The following is a 21815-nucleotide window of genomic DNA, read 5'->3' as shown; positions in this document are numbered from 1 at the left end:
AAGGTCTCTTTTGGGAAATCAGCTGACAGTCTAGTTTGATGGGAACTCCCTTGTAGGTGACTGGCCCCTATCTCTTGCTGCTTCTAGAATTCTCTCCTTCATTTTAACCTTGGTTAATGTAATGATGATGTGCCTTGGTGTGTTCCTCCTTGGGTCCAACTTCTTTGGGACTCTCTGTGCTTCCTGGACTTCCTGGAACTCTGTTTCCTTTGCCAGATTGGGAAAGTTCTCCTTTATTATTTGTTCAAATAAGGTTTCCACTCGTGGCTGTTCCTCTTCCCCTTCTGGTATCCCTGTAATTTGGATGTTGGAACATTTAAAGATGTCCTCGAGGTTCCTAAGCCTCTCCTCATTTTTTTGAATTCTTGTTTCTTCATTCTTTTCTGTTTGTTTGGTTGTTTCTTTCTTCCTTCTGGTCCACTCCATTAATCTGAGTCCCGGTTTTCTTTCCATCACTATTGGTTCTCTGTGCATTTCCCTTCATTTCACTTAGTGTAGCCTTCATTTTTTCATCCAATTTGTGACTAAAATCAACCAGTTCTGTGAGCATCCTGATCACCAGTGTTTTGAACTGTGCATCTGATAGATTGGCTATCTCTTGGTCACTTAGAAGTATTGGCTCTGGAGCTTTGATTTGTTCTTCCATTTGAGCCATAATTTTTTGGTCAGGTCACACCTATTATGTTGAGGGGTGGAGCCTTAGGTGTTCACCAGGGTAGGGCAACCCAGTTGCTGGGTTGTGATGCTGTACGTGGGGGCAGGGTCCAAGAGGGAACAATGGCATTTGCTTTGCTCGGATTTCAGTCCTGCTTCCCACAAGCAAATTGTGCCCTCTGGTGCTGGTTCCCGGGTGGGTGGGCTTGTGTATGTTCGTTGGGTCTCTCCAACGAACTCTCCTGAGGCTGGAAGTCTCTCCCAGCACCTCAGCCCCCACAGGTGTTTTAAATCAGTGTTTTTAGGTTTTATTTCCTGTCGCTGGGGCCCTAGGTTGCACAGTCTGTCCCACTGCCCATTTTCGCCTGGTTTATCTACCTACGCATGAATGCGTGACCGGGGTCAGCCAGCGGCCTTGTGTGCCTCACTGGGTCTACTCATTTCCTCTCTGTGCCCAGGGTCTGCTAGCCCTGCACCATCTTCATACTTGAGTCTGCCAGCCACTGGTTTTTCCTGCCGCAACCCCTCTCCGCTGGCTGCCAACTCTGCCCCTCTTACTGGCCTGGATGAATGGTTGTTGGACTTCCACACAGTTCAATTTTCTGTGTGTTCTGGTTGTGTTTTTGTTTCTAAATCTTTGTTGTCCTTAATTTTGGTTGTGCGAGGAGGCACAGTGTTTCCACCTACACCTCCATCTTGGCCAGAAGTCTAAATGCTTTAATACACTATCAGAGAGGTAGAACATAGCATACAGCCACCAACTTGGATGCTGGGCGGACACACCTGGGTTCAAAGCCCATCTCTTCCATTTACTACTTCGGTGATCCTGATACAGTTACATAAATGATGCTCTGTTTTTTCATCTATAAAATGGGGCTAATAAGACAGCAGTTGTGAGGATTCAATGTGATAATACAAATAAAACTCTGGTTCAGCATTTTGCACATAGTAATGTCCTGAGGATTACATAACCCACAGGTATATATTATCATCTTCATGTCACGGATAAGCAAACTGAAGTTCAAAGAAGTTTGACTAACCCGTCCCTGGTCGTGGAATGGACAGGGCTAAGAGTTAAAAGGATTACCTGACTCCACAGCTTGCCCAGCATGCCTGTTTCAAACAACCGAATGAACAATAGTTTACATGTATTATTTCACATATTTTCCATGTGTTTGAATGATGTAAGAAAAAAAAAGTTTGATTTGGCAAAATCTACTAAATCAAATGGTTCTAGGAAAATTAATCATCATTAATTCCAGGAGTGTCATCATCATTATCGCCATCACCATCATCATGATCTAGAAACGAAGCGTTATGAGTTCCAGATAAAGGTCAGAAGGAAAAACAAAATAGAACAAAAACCCAAGCCAAACCAAACCAAACAACAACAAAAAAAACAAAGCAGCAGTAGGTTACAGCACTCAAGTCAACCTGCTCCAGGACTTCAGGAGCACAGGCCCAAGCTCCTTCCCTTGCACAACCCAGTCCAACCTTCCTCTCCAGTACTCGGTTAAAAAACGCAGAGAGGCTCCCCCTGCACAGCGAGCCTGTCTGCTTGCTCCCTCTGTACCATGCTGAGGAGCCAGCACGTTATTGCTGGCTGCCTGGAAAAGCTGGGGTGCCTGCTGAATTTCTCTTTCTTCCCCTTCTCCCACAACACAAACACACAGTGGCTGAAGGCTTAGAGAAAGAGTATTCATTCCACCAGGGGGGCAGAATTCTTCTAGACACATGCAATGAACCTTTAGGAGCAGAAGAACAAGACTTGGCTGGGCTTATATGGAATCCTTTCCACACCTGCGAGGTTGCGCATGTGCATGTATATACAGACCATTAGCCAAAGCTCATTACACGGGGCACTCCAGACATTACTAGCACAGTGAAAAGACCCCTTGATGTGAACACAGTTGCCCCCGCACCCTCCCCCACCCCCTGCCCCTGCTGCTTGTTATAGGAACACTAGTCTCTGTTGACCCTTAGTGAGTCTAGGTTAGTCTGGGAAAATTGGGCATGGTGTGAAGTGGGAAGGTAAAGAACAGATGGAGTAGAAGGATGAGAAGAATTAAGGATGCACATTTTTCTCCTGCCTTGAGTTACCTTACTAAGTTGAAGGTAAGTCTACTAAAAACTGAAAAACTTTGGGAACCACTGAAAAATTAAAATCCCCCTTTCTATCTTGCTTGTTAAATTTCAGTTCTGCCTTGGCCCTCAAAATGTCCTTAATTTTTCTGCTTTTTGGCTTTTTTTTTTTCAGTCTGGATGAGGCAGAGAAGAGAGTGGGAGGGAAGGAGCGGGGGGTTGGGAGCAGAGGTTTAACAAAGGATCACTTTAACAGAAACTACTGAGTAATCGCTCTGTCCTGGGCCAAGAATAACATCAGCTCAATGTTGGCAATTAGAATCAGGTCAGGGGGGCCCCAGAGCCAGTGAAGCCCTCCTCACAGACCCCAGCATGGAGGGCCACTCATGCTGATGTCACCAGCAGTCACTGGTGCCCAAGAAAGGCCCGAGACTCAGCTCAAAGAGAACTTTCTAAACCTCTCCTTCAGGAGCAGGAAGCCAGCATGAGAAGGAAGTGGGAAAGAATGAGGGAAATGAGGCAGGAGACACAAAGACGGACATGTCACCATCCCTAGACTATCGAGACCCAGCAATTTCCCCAACCATCCCCAAACTCATTCTAAATGAATTCATATATGTAAAGCACCTGGAAGAGTGCTTGGACCACGGTAAGGGCTTATTAAGTGTTGGCTATTATTTTTAAAACAAAGAGGGAGGAATCTGTCCTATGACTTATCTCTTCTCCACTATGAAACTGAACCCTGGGAGCAGTGATTGCTGAGCACAATGTACCCTGATAAAAAGGATGAGCAAGTAGGTTTTTGAATTTGGAAAACTTGTTTATAAGGGACTATAATAGATGGAGTGAGAAAGATAGAAACAAAGTTCCTATAAAAAATGATTGCCAAGATTTTATAAGGGCATCATCAAGTTTTACCATATCCTGTCTCCCTTCTAAAGGACAAAAACAAATAACAAAGGAGACGAGTTCTCATCTCTTTTCCCTCTAGCTCAATGATTCTCAAAGTGTGAGACCCAGAAGAGCAGCCTTAATATCACCCAGAAACTCAGAAACTGAAATAAGTGAGCCCCAACCCAAATACTGAATCACAAATGGGGTCAAGGAAGCAACTGGTGTTGTAATAGGCCCTCCATGGGGTTCTGTTGCTCAGAACCAGGGGTCTACAAACTGGGGCTTGAAGGCCAATGCAGCCTCCTGGTGGTTTTTGTAAAGAAAGTTTTACTGGAACACAGCCACACTCATTTCCTCACATTATTTCCTATGGCTGTTCCACTCGCCCATGGTGGGGATGCGCACTTGCCACAGAGACTGTACCTGTGGCTGCAAAGTCTACAGTGCTTCCTACATGGCCATGTACAGAGTTAGGTGTGTCCACCTCTGCTCTAACTTAGAGCAATGTCTTTTTTTGTAAAATAGAATCTTTATTATACATATTTTTTCTATTGCCATTTAGTCCTCTTATATTCTCTTCCCCATGGCAATCACCACACTGTTGACCTCACCTACCTATCCCCATTAGCTGTCATCCCCCCATCTATGAGTCTGTCTCTGTTTTGCATGTTAGTTCAGTTTTAGAACAATGTCTTAAAAAAAACAAAACTGCTAGTTTGACCCATCAGTGTGTAAAAGCTCATAGTTTCAATTTTGTCTTTTGTTTACCAGGCTCTCTATCAAAGGGACTGGATCACACCTATTTCTTTGTACTCTTGTCCCCAGAAATCTTTGCCAGTGGCTCTGGGTGACTTTCCTCCTCTCCCATGTCCATGTTGAAGGACCAGCTTTTAATAGGGGTTGATTCAGTGCATGACAATTTCCTAGATTTATGAGTGAAATACTAGACTGAGATGAAGATCAAAGCTTACTCCTCATGAATGGAGATGCCCATTTCCAAACTCATGTCCTGAATGAGAGTGTGCCCCCTTGAAGTGAACACCTTCAAAAAGCTGACTATCTGTGTGCAAAAAGGATGGTGAACTCCCTCTACAAGTCATGCAAGAAAGGCTGCAAGATAGTTCCCAAAACATTTTTAGGTGATCACTATGAAAGACACCATCATTGCACATAATTAATATGCAGTAATATAATATAATATAAAGTCCTCTTTATATGTCCTATTCCATAAATAGGTCTCTCTTGTAGAAGAATGCTAGATAAATCAGATTTCAATTCTACCCATTACTCTTAAGTAAGCAATTGACCAAATTGTTAGCTATATCAATGGCTACTCTACACTTAAGTAAAATGAATCCAAAGCATAAGAAGTTCATCAGAAAAACAATCTCTTCTAAAAGTTAACCCAAGAACAGAAGTACAGGACATACTGAGAATGCAAACCACATTTCAATCAACAGTTTAGTTGTAATTATAGCATTCAGGTCTAGCACAGTCATAAGGTAAGCTAAAAACAGAGGCTTAAACCTCAGTAGGGCTTTGTTCCTTTTGTAAAATGATTCTTATCCCCTGAAATAAAGTGCCCTAAGTTACTAAATTTTCCTAATGTTAGAACACTTAATATCAATTAGACTTCGGCCAAGATGGAGGTGTAAGTAGATATGCTTTTCCTCCTTGCACAACCAAAAGGATGACGACAAATTTAAAAACAAAAAATAACCAGAACTACCAGAATATTGAACCGTATGGAGGTCTGACAACCAAGGAGTCAAAGAAGAAACATTCATCCAGACTGGTAGGAAGGGCAGGGAAGGGCGGCTAAGGCAGAGAGGACATGTGGCAAGGTGGAAGCTATCAGACTGAGCATTCCCACATTTGTGTGTGGACAAACCAGGAGGAATGACTGGGGAGTGGGACAGCCTGCACAACATAGGGTTCCAGTGCAGGGAAATAAAGCCTCAAAACCTCTAACTGAAAAAACCTGTGGGGGTTGTGGCAGCAGGAGAAACTCCCAGCCTCACAGAAGAGTTCGCTGGAGACACTCATGGGGTCCTAGAATGTACATAAACCCACCTGGGAATCAGCACCAGAAGGGTGCAGTTTGCTTGTGGACAGTGGGGGAAGTGTCTGAAAGCCTGCAAGAGCTGAGCAAGTGGCACTGTTTCTCTCTGACCCCTCCTCCCACCACACATACAGCAGAACAACGCAATGTCATGAGTTGCCCTGCCCTGGCGAATATCTAAGGCTCAACCCCTTACAACACAGCTGAGTGGAGACAAAGAAATATGGCCCAAATGAAAGAACAGATCAAAGATCCCAAAACAGGACTAAGTGATGAAGAAATAGCCAACCTATCAGATGCAGAGTTCAAAACACTGGTAATCAGGATGCTCACAGAAATGGTTGAGTATGGTGGCAAAATGGAGGAAAAAGTGAAGGCTACACAGAGTGAAATAAAGAAAAATGTCTAGGAACCAACAGTGAAGGGAAGGAAGCTGGGACTCAAATCAATGAATTGGACTAGAAGGAAGAAATAAACATTAAACTAGAACAGAATGAATAAACATGAATTCAAAAAAATGAGGAGAGGTTTAGGAACCTCTGGGACAACTTTAAATGTTCCAACATCCAAATCATAGGGATGCCAGAAGGATAAAAGACAAAGAAATTGAAAATTTGAAAAAATAATGAAGGAGAACTTCCCCAATCTGGCAAAGGAAACAGACTTCCAGGAAGTCCAGGAAGCTCAGAGAATCCCAAAGAAGCTGAACCCAAGGAAGTACACACAAAGACACATCGTAATTACATTACTCAAGATTTAAGATGAGAGTCCTGGCTGGTGTAGTTCAGGGATTGAGCGCAGGCCTCCGAACCAGACAATTGTGGTTCAATTCCCAGTCAGGGCATATGCCTGGGTTGATGGCTGGTTCCCTGTAAGCCAGTTCCCAGCAGGGGACGCATGAAAGGCAACCATACATTGATGTTTCTCTCCCTCTCTCCTTCCCTTCCCCTCTAAAGATAAATAAATAAAATATTTTTTAAAATTCGTGTTAAAAAAAAAGATTTAAGATGAGAGAATCTTAAAAGCAGCATGAGAAAAGCACACAGTTACCTACAAAAGAGTTGCCCTAAGACTATCAGCTGATTTCTCAAAAAAAAAAAAAAAAAAAAAAAAAAACCCAAACAAAAACCCTGCAGGCAAGAAGAAAGGGCTGGAAAGAAGTATTCAAAGTCATGAAAGGCAAGGACCTACATCCAAGATTGCTCTATCCAGCAAAGCTTTCATTTAAAATGGAAGGGCAGATAAAGTGCTTCCCAGATAAGGTCAAGTTCAAGGAGTTCATCATCACCAAGCCCTTATTATATGAAATATAAAGAAATTTATCTAAGAAAAAGATGATAAAAAATATGAACAGTAAAATGACAACAGACTCAGAACAACTGAACCTAAAACAAAAACAAAAGCAAACTAAGCAAACAATTAGAACAGGAACAGAATCACAGAAATGGAGATCACATGGAGAGTTATCGGTGGGGAGGGGGAGCAGGGAGAATGGGGAAAAAGGTACAGGGAATAAGAAGCATAATTGGTAGTACAAAATAGACAGGGGGAGGTTAAAAATAGTATAGGAAATGGAGAAGCCAAAGAACTTATATGTATGACCTATGGACATGAACTGGGGCAGGGTGTATGCTGGTGGGAGGGGGGTGCAGGGCAGAGGGGAATAAAGAGGAGGAAAAAATGGGACAACTGTAATAGCATAATTGATAAAATATATTTAAAAATAAATAAAGATAAAACAACAACAAAAACAGTATCTGTATTCTTTTTTTAAACTGAATTTGTTGGCGTGACATCGGTTATGAAATTATATAGGTTTTGGGTGTACAATTCTATGGTTATACCATGTATCGTGTGTTCCCAACCCGAAGTCCAGTCTCCTTCCATCACCATTCATCCCCCCATTTCCTTTACTACCTCCTCCCACCCCCTTCCCCTGGTAATTACCATGCTGCTGTCTGTGTCTAGGAGGTGTTTTCCTTAATCCCTTCACCTTTTTCACTCAAGAACATTTAATATCTTATTTTCTATTTTATTAGTTAAAACTCTTTAAGCTAACAGAATTTAGTTTCTTTAGCTCTCTCCCACAGTCCCAGAACTTCACCCTTCCTAATTTTTACCTAAACAAAACTGTGCATTTGTAGAACAGGGGAAGAAATAAAATGATGTATAAACATATATAAAATTGTGATGAATGATTTTCTGTTCCCTCTCCAGGAGACACAGGACAACTCCCTTCTTGGGAGTTCTGACTCCTCCCTAGACAGATATTCTGACAGATTCTAAAAAACATATTTTCTATATACTTCATAGTTCAGTGATGCTAAACTAGTATAATCCTTAGTGGAAAAAAAAATCCACACAGGAATAGTAGTCCTCTGAATTTTCAAAGGAATGTGAGTAGCTGAAAGCTAATCAAAAGGCTAAGGAGGACTTAAAAATAAGCGGTTTCTAAAAGTAAAATGAACATCAGCAAAACTGTGTTCCCCTCTTTAAAACTTCAACGCTCTACAAGCACCTACTTTAAAAAAAATCACCTACCATTCTCAAGGTACAGAAGCATTAAAAATGATAAAGAACCAACTGTCTAGACATAGTATGCCATAGATTATACTCACATATTAGAAATAAGGCTACATATGATACCTCCACTATCTAGCATCTGATTTAGTTGGCATTCTCAAGTATTCTGAATGATGTTGAAATTTAGAAATTTAAAGTTTTTTTTCTTTTCTTTATTTATCTTTGGAGGGGAAGGGAAGGAGAGAGGGAGAGAAACATCAATGTATGGTTGCCTCTCATGCATCTCCTACTGGGAACTGGCCGGCAACCCAGGCATGGGCCCTGACTGGGAATCAAACTGTGATCCTCTAGTTCACAGGCCCACACTCAATCCACTGAGCTACACCAGCCAGGGCAAGAAATTTAAAGAGTTTTTAAAAATTTGTACAAATTAAAAAATACATCAACGATGCACAGTATATCTACAATTATAAAAATGTAAACCAGCTTAAATGCCTCTACCATCCACTAGGCTTTCTAAAGAACATTTCTCCCTGACAGAAGGCAGTGTGGCAATCAAAATGAGATGCTACATCCCGTATTTTTCAGATGAGAAGTCTGGATATTTCTCCAGTAAAAATGACCTAGCAAAACTACTGCACAAATGCCTGCTTTTAGAACTTCTCAGTTACAAGGAATTAATACAATATACAGAGCACTCTATCACAGACATAGATGACCAAGTGCTGAGTCATATTGAAATAATAATATGTCTGAACCTGGACAGTAGTTGAAAAGATAAGTAGGGAGCACAATAATAGTTATTTTATTTCAAAGAAAAAGCTTTGGTAAATGCTGCCTTAACCCTAGAGTATATATTAATTTTTCACAAACTAATGCACACTACCTTTTTTGTAAGAAAAGAACAAATGACAGGAGATTAAGCTGATAGAAGACATTTCTTTGCATAACCAAAAGTCAGAGAAGCTCACAAAATCAATACTGATTCAGCCCAATAGAAAATGCAGATGAGAGTAATGGATTCTTATGATAATCCTGACTCATAAAAAAAAATGAACTCTCTATGGCCTGACTTTTTGGGGAAGCCATCCATTCTCCATAACTGGGGCCATACTGATACACAAGTGCAATGTACTGAGACAGATCCCTCCCACACACTCAAGAGTTCCTGTCCTTTCACAGACCATGAGTAGAGAATAACTTTCTACCAGAGCATAAGCTCTGTGATAGCAAGGGTTTTGAGCACGTCGTTATATTTTGGTATGCATTGTTTGGAGTACAAACTATCAAACCGTAAAACAAATTAACTTATGACCATTTCCTATAAGAACTTGAAAGTGATTTATCCCTTGAAAATCTTGGTAGATCATGTGCTTATGAAAACCAAGTCAATGAAGGCAAGGGGAATACATTTAGAAAAAAATTTCTTTTTTTGAAAATATATTTAAAAAAATATTTACCTTGATTATGCTATTACAGTTGTTCTATTTCCCCCTTCACTCCCCTCCCCCTGCACACCCCTCCCCCACCATCCCCCCTTTAGTTTATGACCACGTGTCTCAAGTTCTTTAGATTCTCTATTTCCCATACTATTCTTGCCCTCCCCCCTATTTTCTACCTACTGTCTATGCTACCTATTTTCTGTACCTTCTCCCCCCTTCTCCTCCTCCCACTCCCCTGTTGCTAACCCTCCATGTGATCTTCATTTCTATGGTTCTTCTCCTGATCTAGCTGTCCTCTTAGTTTGCTTTTGTTTTAGGTGCGGTTCTTAATAACTGTGAGTTTGCTGTCCTTTCACTGTTCATCTTTTTTTATCTTCTTTTCCTTAGGTAAGTCCCTTTAACATTTCATATAATAAGGGCTTGGGGATGATGAATGCCTTGAATTTGGTCTTATCTGAGAAGCACTTTATCTGTCCTTTCATTCTAAATGAAAGCTTTGCTGGATAGAGCAATCTTGGATGTAGGTCTTTGGATTTCATGACTTGGAATACTTCTTTCCAGCCCCTTCTTGCCTGCAAGGTCTCTTTTGAGAAATTGGCTGACAGTCTGATGGGAACTCCTTTGTAGGTGACAGTCCCCTTATCTCTTGCTGCTTCTAGGATTCTCTCCTTCATTTTAATCTTGGTTAATGTAATGATGATGTGCTTTGGTGTGTTCCTTCTTGAGTCCAACTTCTTTGGGACTCTCTGAGCTTCCTGGATTTCCTGGAAGTCTATTTCCTTTGCCAGATTGGGGAAGTTCTCCTTTATTATTTGTTCAAATAAGGTTTCCACTCGTGGCGTGGCTGTTCCTCTTTCCCTTCTGGTATCCCTATAATTCGGATGTTGGAACATTTAAAGATGTCCTGGAGGTTCGTAAGCCTCTCCTCATTTTTTTGAATTCTTGTTTCTTCATCCTTTTCTGTTCGGTCATTTTTTTCCTCTTTCTGGTCCACTTCCTTGATTTGAGTCCCAGTTTCCTTCCCATTACTATTGGTTTCCTGTGCATTCCCCTTCATTTCAATTAGTTTAGCCTTCATATGTTCCTCTAATTTGTGACTAAAATCAACCAGTTCTGTGAGCATCCTGATCACCAGTGTTTTGAACTGTGCATCTAAAAGTTTGGCTATTTCTTCATTGCTTAGAGTTATTGGCTCTGGGGCTTTGAGCTGTTCTTCTTGAGCCATAATGTTCTGATCTGTTCATGCCTGTTAGGTATGAGGAGTAGAGCCTTAGGTGTTCACCAGGGTAGGGCCGCTCAGGTGGCTGGTTTGTGATGCTGTATGTGGGGGCGGGGTCAGAGAGGGACAATGGCGATCCCCTCTGCTGCTTCTCACCACTGGGGCCTGCACGGTCTGTGTCACCGCTTGCTCCTTCACCGGTTTATCTGTGCGAGACTGTGTGACAGTGGTCAGCCCTCAGTGAGTCCACCGCCTTGCACCCTCAGTGGGTCCGCCCGCTACTTCACACCTGGGATCCTACCACAAGTGCTGGTGTACCTGGGTTGCGCGCCCGGGTCAGTCCGGTGGATCTTTCCTGCCCGACCCCACTCTGCTGCTGGCTCTGCCCCTCTTACCAGTTTGGCTGAAGGGTTCGTTGTTGTCAGACCTCCGTATAGTTCAATTTTCTGTGGTTTGGCTGTGTTTTTGTTGCTAAAACTTTGTTGTTTTTAAACTTGGCTGTGCAAGAAGGCACAGTGCTTCCACCTACGCCTCCATCTTGGCGGAAGTCAGAAAAAAATTTCTTTTCATGCTAGCTTTTAGGTATCTGAGGATTAGACCCTCTGGGAAGTTACTGAACCAAGATCATACAATAGAAAGGGTAAATACTACAGCAGAGACTTTGTGGAGAAACACTTACATGGAAGAATGGCAGAACTGGGTCAGCACCACTTCACAGCAAAGCCAATGTCATGGCTTCAGAACATTTCTTCCCCGAGCATAGATCCCCAAGAACCATCCAAGCCATGGTGGTGTTGGCAAACTTTGGTAAACTGTATTCCTACTATTTCCCACTGACCTTACTATTATTATTACCAAGAGAAGGAAGATACCGGTAGTTAGGAAAGTCCTATCTTGAATTACCTGATGCCGGGCTCGACTCTGGTCCAGAAGTTGCCGAGACTGAAGTTTTTGTTGTTCGAGTTGCTGCAGAGCAAAGTGGAGCTGGTAACTGCCTGCGGTAGGGTGGTACTTGTGCTGGGGGGCCACGCCAGTGGCCCTGCTGTACGCGTTGTTCTCTACCTCTCCCTCCCAGGCAAATCCCCCGATTTGGAGGCTCCTAGAGAGAAAAAAAAACAGATTTCTTAGAGTGGTTGTATGAATGAATTAAAAAAGAGAAGTATCTCAGGTATTTTTCCTTTATAGAACTATACACAGTTTGAATTAAAAATCTATTTGTGTGCTAAATTATCTGCCGTGCCCATTAAACTGTGAACACAAAGACAGGGTCTGCTCTGCTCTCCATTCTGTTTGTCATTCTCATAGGCCTGGCACATGGCCAGTGCTCAATAAATGTCTGTTGAATGTTAAACAATTAAAATAGCAATTTCACTTTCCTCAACAAAATATTAACCAACCCGATTCAACAATACCTTAAAAAGATAATACACCATGATAAAGTGGGATTTATTCCACGGGTGCAAGGTTGGCACAACATCTGCCAATCAATAAACATGATGTACCATATAAACAAAGTGAAGAATAAAAGCCACACGAGCATATCAGCTGATGCAGAAAAAGCCTTAGATCAAACCCAGAACTCATTTATGATAAAAAACTCTCTGCAAAGTGGGAACAGACATAGCATATCTCAATGTAATAAAGGCCATATATGGCAAACCCATAGCCAACATCACGCCCCATGAGCAAAAACTGCAAGTGTTTCCCTTAAGATTGGGAACAAGACAGTGGTGTCTGCTTTCACCATTCAACATAGCACTGAAAGTCCTAGTTGCAACTATCAGACAAGAAGAAATAGAAGGCATCCAAATTGGAAAGGAAAAAGTAAAATCGTCATTATTTGCAGATGACATGATACTGTATTATAAAGAACTCTAAAGATCCCACCAAAAAACTACTGGAACTGATAAATAAATAGAGTAACAGGATGCAAAATAAATATCCAGAAATCAGTTGCATTATTTACACCAATAATGAACTATCAGAAATGGAAACTAAGAAAACAATCCCATTTGCAATTACATCAAAAATAAATTTAACCAAGGGTGTAAAAAACCTGTACTTGGAAAATTATAAGACACTGAAGAAAGAAATTGAAGAAGATACAAATAAGTGGAAATATATATGGTGTTCATGGATAGGAAGAATGAACATGTAAAAATATTCATACTACCCACATCAACTTATACATTCATCACAATTCCTACCAAGATGCCAATGGTGTATTTCACAGAACTATTTTAGAATATTCCAAAAATTTATATAGAACCACAAAAGACCCTAAATAGGAATCATGCTACCTGATATCAAAATATACAACAAGGCCATAGTAATCAAAACAGCATGGTACTAGGATAAAAACAGACACAGATTAATGGAACAGAATAGAGAGCCCGGAAACAAGCCCACACTTTTATAGTCAATTAAATATTTGACAAAGGGGATAAGAATATACAATGGGACAAAGACAATCTATTCATTAAGTGGTGATGGGAAAACTGGATAGACTTGCAAAAATATGCAACTATACCTCCTTCTTACACTGTACATAATAATGAACTCAAAATGGATTAAAAACTTAAATGTTAGACTCAAAACTGTAAAAATCCTAGATGAAAACACAGGCAGCAAAATCTTGGACATTGCTTATAGCAAGTGTTGTTCTTTCTGATATATTGCTTTGGGCAAGGGAAACAAAAGAAAAAATAAACAAATGGGTCTACATCAAACTAAAAAGTGTTTGCATTGCAAAGCAAACCATCAACCCACTGAACAGGGGAAGATATTCACCAAAGATATATCTGGTAAGGATATTTGGATACTGAAGTTAATATGCAAAGTTTTTAAACAGCTTACAAAACTCAACACCAAAAATTCCCCAAACAATCCAATTGAAAAACGGGCAAAGGACCTGGATAGACGCATCTCAAAAGGGACACACACCTGGCCAAGAGACACATGAAAAAATGCTCAACATCATTAATTATCAGAGAAATGCAAATTCAAACAACAATGAGATATCACCTTACACCTGTCAGAATGGCTATCATCAGTAAGTCAACAAATAGATGTTGGTTAGAATGTGAAACACCGGTGGGAATGCAGATTGGTGCGGCTGGGCTAGAAAGCAGTGTGGGGTTACCTCAAAAAATTAAAAATGGAACTGGTCTTAGAACCCAGTGATTCCACTTCTGGGAATATACCTGGAAAAAACCCAAAACACTAATTCACAAGAGTATACGCACTCCTATGTTCACTGCAGCATTATTTACAATAACTAAGATGTGGAAGCATTCTGAGTGCCCATCAGTGATGAGTGGATAAGAAAACTGGAACATTTACACAATGGAAAACTACTCATCTGTACAAAAACAGAAAGAATTATTACCATTTGTGATAGCATGGACCTGGAGAATATTATGTTAAGTGAAATAAGCCAGTCAGAGAAAAACAAATACCATTATGATTTCGCTTATATGTGTAATCTAATAAACAAAATAAACTAACAAAATAGAAACAGACTCATAGATCCAGAGAATAGAAAGACTGACAGCTGTCAGAGAGGAAGGAGTTGGAGGGCTGGGTGAAAAAGACGAAGAGGTTAAACAAAGAAATGAAAATACCACGGACAACAGTGTGGTGATCACCAGAGGGAAAGGGGGAGGGGAAGGCAGACAAGGGTAACGGGGGAGTATGCAGTTATGAAAGGAGGCTTGACTGGGTGGTGAACACACAGTACGATATATAGATGATGTAATACAGAACGTACACCTGAAACCTGTATAATTTTATTAACCAATGCCACCCCAATAAATTCAATTAAAAATTTTAAAGAATAGTAAATTTTATGTTATGTATATTTTACCATAAAATTTTTAAAAAGGTTTCTATATATTTTAGAACAGTCTCATTTCACAGTTCTTCCATTTCCTTAACGCTTTTATTCTCTGAACCTTCTTTAGCTTTCCTGTATGTCTTTTTCCTTCTCAAGGTGAAGTTATCAGAAAATTGCTCACAGAAGAAACGTTCACAGTGAACAACCTCACCCCAAACCCTGGTTAATGGAGCTTACAAAAATGAAAACCGTGCCCAATTTAACAGACGAATAGCGATTTAAATCATTGCTCTTCTTTCCTTGGTAAACACTCTTTGGTAGTAGTGTCATTTCAATGGCAGAGATACGGCCATGCAGGGTGAGGTTATGCAGACTTTCCTGGGTCCTGACCTGCAGCCTGCCTGCTTACTTAGAGCCTGGGTCCCAGTGGCCCCGACAGAGATGGGTGGGAAGGTGCACAGCGGAATGTCTGCTGCGTCCAGGAGCCCAGGCTCCCTTCTCGACCTCCCTCACATCTTGGTCAGTTCAGGTCTCTGCTTTCGTCTCCCTGTCTCTCCGAGAGATTTCCAAATACCTAGTTAAAACAAAGTCTTTGTAATGTGTTGTGAAGTCCGTGGACGAAAGGCTCTCTACTCACAGACTCTCACTGCTCACGTGCCACATCCCTCGGCCATCTCCTCCCACAGGGTGGCTCCCACAGTTCAGTCACACGATCACACTTTCAACTGATCTTGGAGAACAGTACCCCAAAATCTCAGAGCTTATTTAATCATTTTTTCAAATATGGCATTTGATCATCAGTGATCCCTCTTGAAATGCTTTAATGTGCAAACTGTTACACAATTAAAAAAAAAAAGATCTTTCCCAAGGTGCTTCTGGAGGTATGAAGGACTGTGGCCACCAGTGAATGAATACAAGTATGTTCTTAAATCCATGAGTAAAATGCTACCCTTATTCACAAAGCAAAGTGCTCAGCGAGAGTCAAACAGGAGTTACAGGGTTAGGAAGAGAGGGGCCAGAGAAGTGCCTGAATGGCTGGGGAGACACTGCGGAGCAGGAGGGGCGAAGGAGAAAGGAATCAGGCACCAGTGAAGGGAAGGTTCGAGGCAGAGTGGGCTGACCAGGTGAACAAATGAACACAAGGAAAGAGGCAGACAAAACTACAGGAACTGCAAATAACCTTGAGATTTCCATACGGACTAGGGCAGGAATTTGAATCTAAAAACTACCATTTATGGTAACTGCACCAAAGGTCCGAAAATCCACTGACTGTTCCTCTGCTTCCACTCCTGGCTTGCGAGTTTTTGGCCACGGAAGCTATCTAGACTCAGGGATTAGATAACAGAGGGTTTATGTAACCATGTGACTTATATCAGAATTCATCTCACTGGCTAGCTAGATTGGTTTTATTTCCACAAACTGCTTTAATAACAAATAACCTTAAGACACATTTGCTTTAATGTCTTCTCACTATATATTGGACATCAGAGTCGGTAACTAGGCCTCCTTATTTGGAGATAAACATGGATGGATTCTCAGGTGTGAGTGTGCAAAGCAGACGCTTGTGAAAGCAAAAGGTAGGCCAGTGAGCAACAGAAGATCAAATAAGGGACTTTGGATATGAGGAGGTTTATCCATCCAACTGTACACGTATTGAACAGACTGCAATATCATAAACTTTTATAGTGAAAGCTGTTTTTAATCTCATCGGTGACATAAACCCAGTATCCAAATCACAAAAGGAAGTTTCTCAATTGAGTTGAAGCTTTTAGCAAAGAGGCAGGAATTTTCACAGCGCAACACCAGGTGGGGGCCGGACTGCTCAGCTGTGTCAGGCCATGTGGTACGTGCCACGAGACGCTTGCTTGCTCTGATTACAGTGGGTGTCACCCGACCACGGGGTCTCACAATCAAGCGCAAGCCTTCAGGGTGTGCAGTGTGTGAGTGTGTGAGTGACTGACAGACGGGCCGGTGCACTCTCACTGGGGGTCGGCCTGAGTTCTGTATCTGCACTTCCCTCTCTCGAGCATCTAACAGGGTCCTTTGCCACCCAAAAGTCCATCCTGCTTTCTGGAACCTCAATCCCAAAATTCCATCCCACTCTCTTCAACCTTAATTCCTTCTAGTTTACTACTCATCCATTTTCTACCCCCCACTGAAATGTTGAGATTCGTTCACTTATTCTTCTAAAATTGAGGTTGTATTCTATTATCCTCTTGGCATTCACTCTTCCCACAATACTAAAATATGTTATTGTGCATATATATACATATGTACAACTCCTGTTGTACACATATAACTTCTGTATATAATTTCTAGTAGTCTAAATCATTTCTAGAATGCAGTACACAGGGTCAAGGAAGTTAGCTACGGCAGTGTTTCACATTCGACTCAAAGTCAGAGATTCCAAGTGAACTAGGCTGCATTTTGCCTTTACTACACATGGAGCCAACAGGCAACACTATGGTAAGCGTTTCTGACTACCACATTCTCGTCAGCATATTCATCCAGAACTTCCTCTTTCTTTAAAAAAAAAGATTTTACTTATTTTTAGAGAGGGGAAGGGAGGGAGAAAGAGAGAGAGAAAAATATCAACGTGTGGTTGCCTCTCACATGGCCCCCATGGGGGACCTGGCCTGCAACCCAGGCATGAGCCCTGACTGGGAATCGAACCAGCGACCCTTTGGTTTGCAGTCCGTGCTCAACCCACTGGGCTACACCAGCCAGGGCTCCTCTTACTTTCTATGTTATACAATTTTTCGCCATTACGGCCTTTCTGGAGGACAATCCCAGCCTCTGGCCAATGCACACTACAGGGCTACGCTTCTCCCTTTGCTTTAATACCTGGTCCAGCCCACAGACGTTGATTCTAAAGAACTTGGAGGAAATATGTAAAATGCACTGGTCTTTAGCAAAGCAAAATTTGCTCAGTGGACCGTTGGACTCAACGTAAAGAAATGCTTTCAAGGTCAAGATTTCCTGGGGATGATGTGATGTTACAAGAATGCAGGGTAAGGATGAGGCAGAGGAATGTGACAGTTGTACAGAGTACGATTCTGCAGTCCAGCCTCCTCCACCCAATCCCAGCAAAACTGGAGCTACCATGTGCAGGAACCCCCGCTACTCTTCTTCAAGGTGTCGGGGAATGCATGGGGATGCTTTCAGCTCTCTTACTAATGGCTTTGGGGGGGTTACTGATATTTAATAGGTGGAGGTCAAGGGTGCTAGATGTCTAGAAATGCAAGGAAGATCCCTATACTAGGAAAAATATGTGCTGCTCAAAGTACCAATGGTGCTAGCCCTGGCCAGCTAGCTCAGTTAGAGTGGTTGTATTGGTGTCCCAATACACAAAGGTTGCAGGTTCGAGCCTCGGTCAGGGCACATACAAGAATCAACCAATGAATGAAACAACAAAGCGATGTTTCTCTCTCTCTCTTCTTAAAATCAATTAAAACATTTTTAAACAGTCTTGGCTGTTGTGGCTCAGTGGAATGAGCAGCAGCCTGTAAACCAAGAGGTTGCTGGTTCAATTCCCAGTCAGGGCACATGCCTGCGCTGTGGGCCAAGTCCCCAGCAGGGGGTGTAAGGGGGGTAATCAATGGATGTTTTTCTCACATATGGATGTTTCTCTCCCTCTCTTTCTCTCTGTCTTCCCCTCGTTCCCTCTCTACAAAAATAAATACATAAAGCTTAAAAAAATGCCAATGGTGCTTCTAATGAAAAACACCATAAGGCTATGAAGGAAGCGCTTTCTGAAGAGAATCTTACTATTTCTTCACAACAAAGAGTAGACACCCATTTCCAAGGCACTTTATGGACTGTGTAGCTGTTTAAGGACAGCAGAGGCTACATTGTATTCGTCTGTATTCTCAACCTTAAAGAAAGCAGTCAGCGCACAGTGGGTGCTGCAAAGGTGCTCCGCGTGCTGAGAGTCCCAGACGACAAAGGGTTTCCAAGAGCAGAGCAGGGCAGTACTGGCCGGAATAAGAAAGCTACTTGATCAGAGCGACATTGCCTAATGCGGTAGGGACCTCCCTCAGCTTTGGGGGTATTTCCTCGGCTTTGGGGGTATTAACAGATAATACTGAAATGGACTACTAACAAGACTTGCTGTTGGTAACTGGCAACTGGGAACAGGGATAACTAGCCAAACAAAACCTGCACCCGAAATGATTTAAGTGGAACGAGTTAGATGGACTTGCCAAGAGATTTTAGGCTCACGGTGACAGATGCCTTGCTCCCTATGAGAATTTTAGTGCTGGAATGTGATTTTAAAATGACCTCTGAAAATGCTGGTGCCAAAGACTAAAATTTATTTTTTACCTTACCTCCATTTGCTATTTGAGATAAGATTATATACTTCTACCTTTTCTGTTTTAAAGTTACGGAGTTATATTGAGATGGTCCATTAGCAGGAAGAGTTGAAGTATAACAGAGGTGGTGTTAAGGATACAGAAAAGCTCAGAAATTATCTGAAAAAACTATGTGAACTTTTGATGACCTATATGCTAGGTCAAAAACACAGAACTATATGGAATTATAAATTGAAGCTGATCTTTCTACTTGTGAACAGGGCAAAAGGGCTTAAAAACCTTTAAAATTTTTGTTTATTTGAGAGGCTGAAAGGCTCTTGGGAAAGGATTAAAGAAATAATCCAAGAGAGAAGGCAAAGAGAAATAAAAGGTTTTGGATGCTGGAAAGAAATCAAAACCAATGCAAAAGCTGGGTCAGTGACAGAATTCTGGAAGAAGAGTGGAGGCCCAGGCCCTTGGGCCTGGGCCACAGGTTCTGAACTGATGACCCTTGGAACAAGAAGCAGCTCAACTTAGAGACCAGGAGCTGGGCTCTAGAACAATGCTAGGTTCAAATCCTCGCTCTGCAACTTAGGGCAACATGACCTCTCTGCGCCTTGGTGTCCTCAGCTGTGAAATGGGAATAAAAATCAATCCCACCTCTCACAGGGTGGGTGCAAGAATTAAATGTGATGATCCATGTAAAGTAATTGGCATAATGTCTGGCATGCATAATAAATGCTCAATAAATGTGAGCTGCTATTAAAATTCTTCCAATGGAAAGTGAATCCAAACCTTTGGGAAAATGAACGATAAGGACACTAAGGCACAGGTGTGAGCAAATCTATTACTACTCAAGCTAGAGAATGTCCTAAGCATAGGCAGGGAGCTGGCCCCGGGGCGGAGGGGGGCAGGGGATTCACTAATAATGCTGATTACCAGGTAGGGCCAGGCAGAGGATACGAGCTGAGCACTGATGAATGAGGGAGAGTAATTATACTCCTCCTCCTCTCCAGTTCTGTTATTGGTAGTGGCTACATCCCCTTCCACCTTCTCAAAATGAAACAAAACAGAAGTAATTTTTTTTAAGAAGCAAAAACAGTAGGTCCTCAATACTGTGATCTGAGGAACACAAAATGATAGAAAGACAAAAACCAAAAGTCACCCCCGTCATCCAACCACCGAAGCCGGCTCCAGACCTGCTGCGCACTCTGCCGTGCGCACTTCCTCGACGTGTCCCCCTCCCCTGGAGCGATGCTGCACTACCTCCTTCCCAGTCTGCTGCTTCTCATCTAACGCGTCACAAAAAACCTCCCACAGGCTTGGTTCTCAGTAGTTCTGACTCTGCCCTTCCCTTCCCTTACACTCAAAGCCGACCTAAACCCTTAAGCCTTTACAAGTGAATCTTGGAAACAGTGTGAATGGCTTTATGTTCTTCCTTACAAAAATCCATGAATCAGACTGTTCAAATCATTAGAATCCTGATTGTTATCCAAGGTATTCAGTATTCCACCCTGAGTCCTCTGGAAATAGGACTGTATGTCTTCTAGAGATATAAGCCACTTACATAAATATGAATGGATACATGAATTTTATTGATAAAAATGTGAACTACTGAGCCCATGACAGAGTCCCAGAGATTTAATTCTCAAACTTACACTGATTCATTGTTTGGGTTCAGTTGTCTCACCAAATATTTCCAATGATAGTATTATCTTCTTTTTTAGTTCCCTGATCCTCTCTTACTAAAGTAATCCCAACACAAAGAACAGGACAGTGTTACCAGAGGGCAGGGAGGTGGAGGAGGGTAAAAGAGGATGTGGGGGAACATAAGGGGATGGAAGGAGACTGGACTTGGGGTGGTGAACACAATACAATATACAGATGATGTGTTATAAAGTTGTACACCTGAAATCTATATAATTTTATTAAGCAATGTCACCCCAATAAATTCAGTAAAAACTTCTTATAAAATAGGTTAGAATAAAAGGAGTGCTCAATAAAAATAAATAAATAAATAAATAAATAAAGCAATTCTACCATGAAGGGAAATGAGGATTGGTCCAGCATGACTTACTTTTTCATGAATCAATGCTAGGCTTGTGTGACTCCACTTGCCTTCTCTGTGGACTGCCAAATCACTGCCTTGCTAATCTGTTAGACTCAGGCCCGAAACTGACATCTCAATTACCAGTTTATATATTCAGCATCTCATTTTTTTTCTACCCCTTCCCTTCCTCTCCCACAGTATGAGCATTCTCATTGCACATTAAATCATACACTGAATCACAATCATGAAGACTAGAACCACAAATCACAAATTAGTAATCATAAGAACTGCTCCTCTTTGGATATGGTAATTTAATTACTAAGTAGAGAAAAGAAGACTGATTCAACAGCTTGACTCTTGCAAGTTTCATTTTCCTTGAGGAGTAAAGGGTTCCGATAGGACAAAGATGTGCCCTAAACTGAGAACCTAAAAAGGATGAGACTGTTTCTCCATGGGCACCTGAAAAGTGCATCTGTCACCAACTGTTTACACACGTCTTTACAGAAAGACAGAAAGTGGAAGTGGAACAGCAAGTTAAAATCAACAGAAGCCTCCACCATCAAAAAAAGCTGCGAGAATCAAGAGATTAAGAACAAGAGTAGAATCCAAATAAGATATATAATTTGAAAAACATAATTACAAGCAATTGAGAAGGGGAGCTTTCTGATTATTCGGTTAGGAAGAGAAGCAGCAGTGATCACTAGAAAAAGTCTGTGGGGCCCTGGCTGCTGCAGCTCAGTGGACTGAGTATGTATGGACTGC

At 41.7% G+C, this 21815-nt stretch overlaps 1 protein-coding gene across 7 annotated transcripts in view; it reads right to left on the bottom strand.

The window, feature by feature from the left end:
* TTLL5 (tubulin tyrosine ligase like 5) overlaps nt 1-21815 on the bottom strand; it is a 259197-nt gene that overhangs the window by 86511 nt on the left and 150871 nt on the right. For all 7 annotated transcript variants that reach the window (XM_037145212.2, XM_037145214.2, XM_037145215.2 and 4 more), the window contains one exon: nt 11780-11975. In XM_037145212.2, coding sequence (XP_037001107.2) covers nt 11780-11975 — 196 coding nt within the window. The remainder of the gene's footprint in view (nt 1-11779; nt 11976-21815) is intronic.

The sequence above is a fragment of the Artibeus jamaicensis genome, unplaced genomic scaffold (genome assembly GCF_021234435.1).
Source record: "Artibeus jamaicensis isolate MK-2021 breed Jamaican fruit bat unplaced genomic scaffold, CSHL_Jam_final contig_851, whole genome shotgun sequence".
In the NCBI taxonomy this organism is placed as follows: Eukaryota; Metazoa; Chordata; class Mammalia; order Chiroptera; family Phyllostomidae; genus Artibeus; species Artibeus jamaicensis.
Note: the sequence above shows the minus strand (reverse complement) of the source record. Positions and strands in the feature narration are given on the sequence as shown.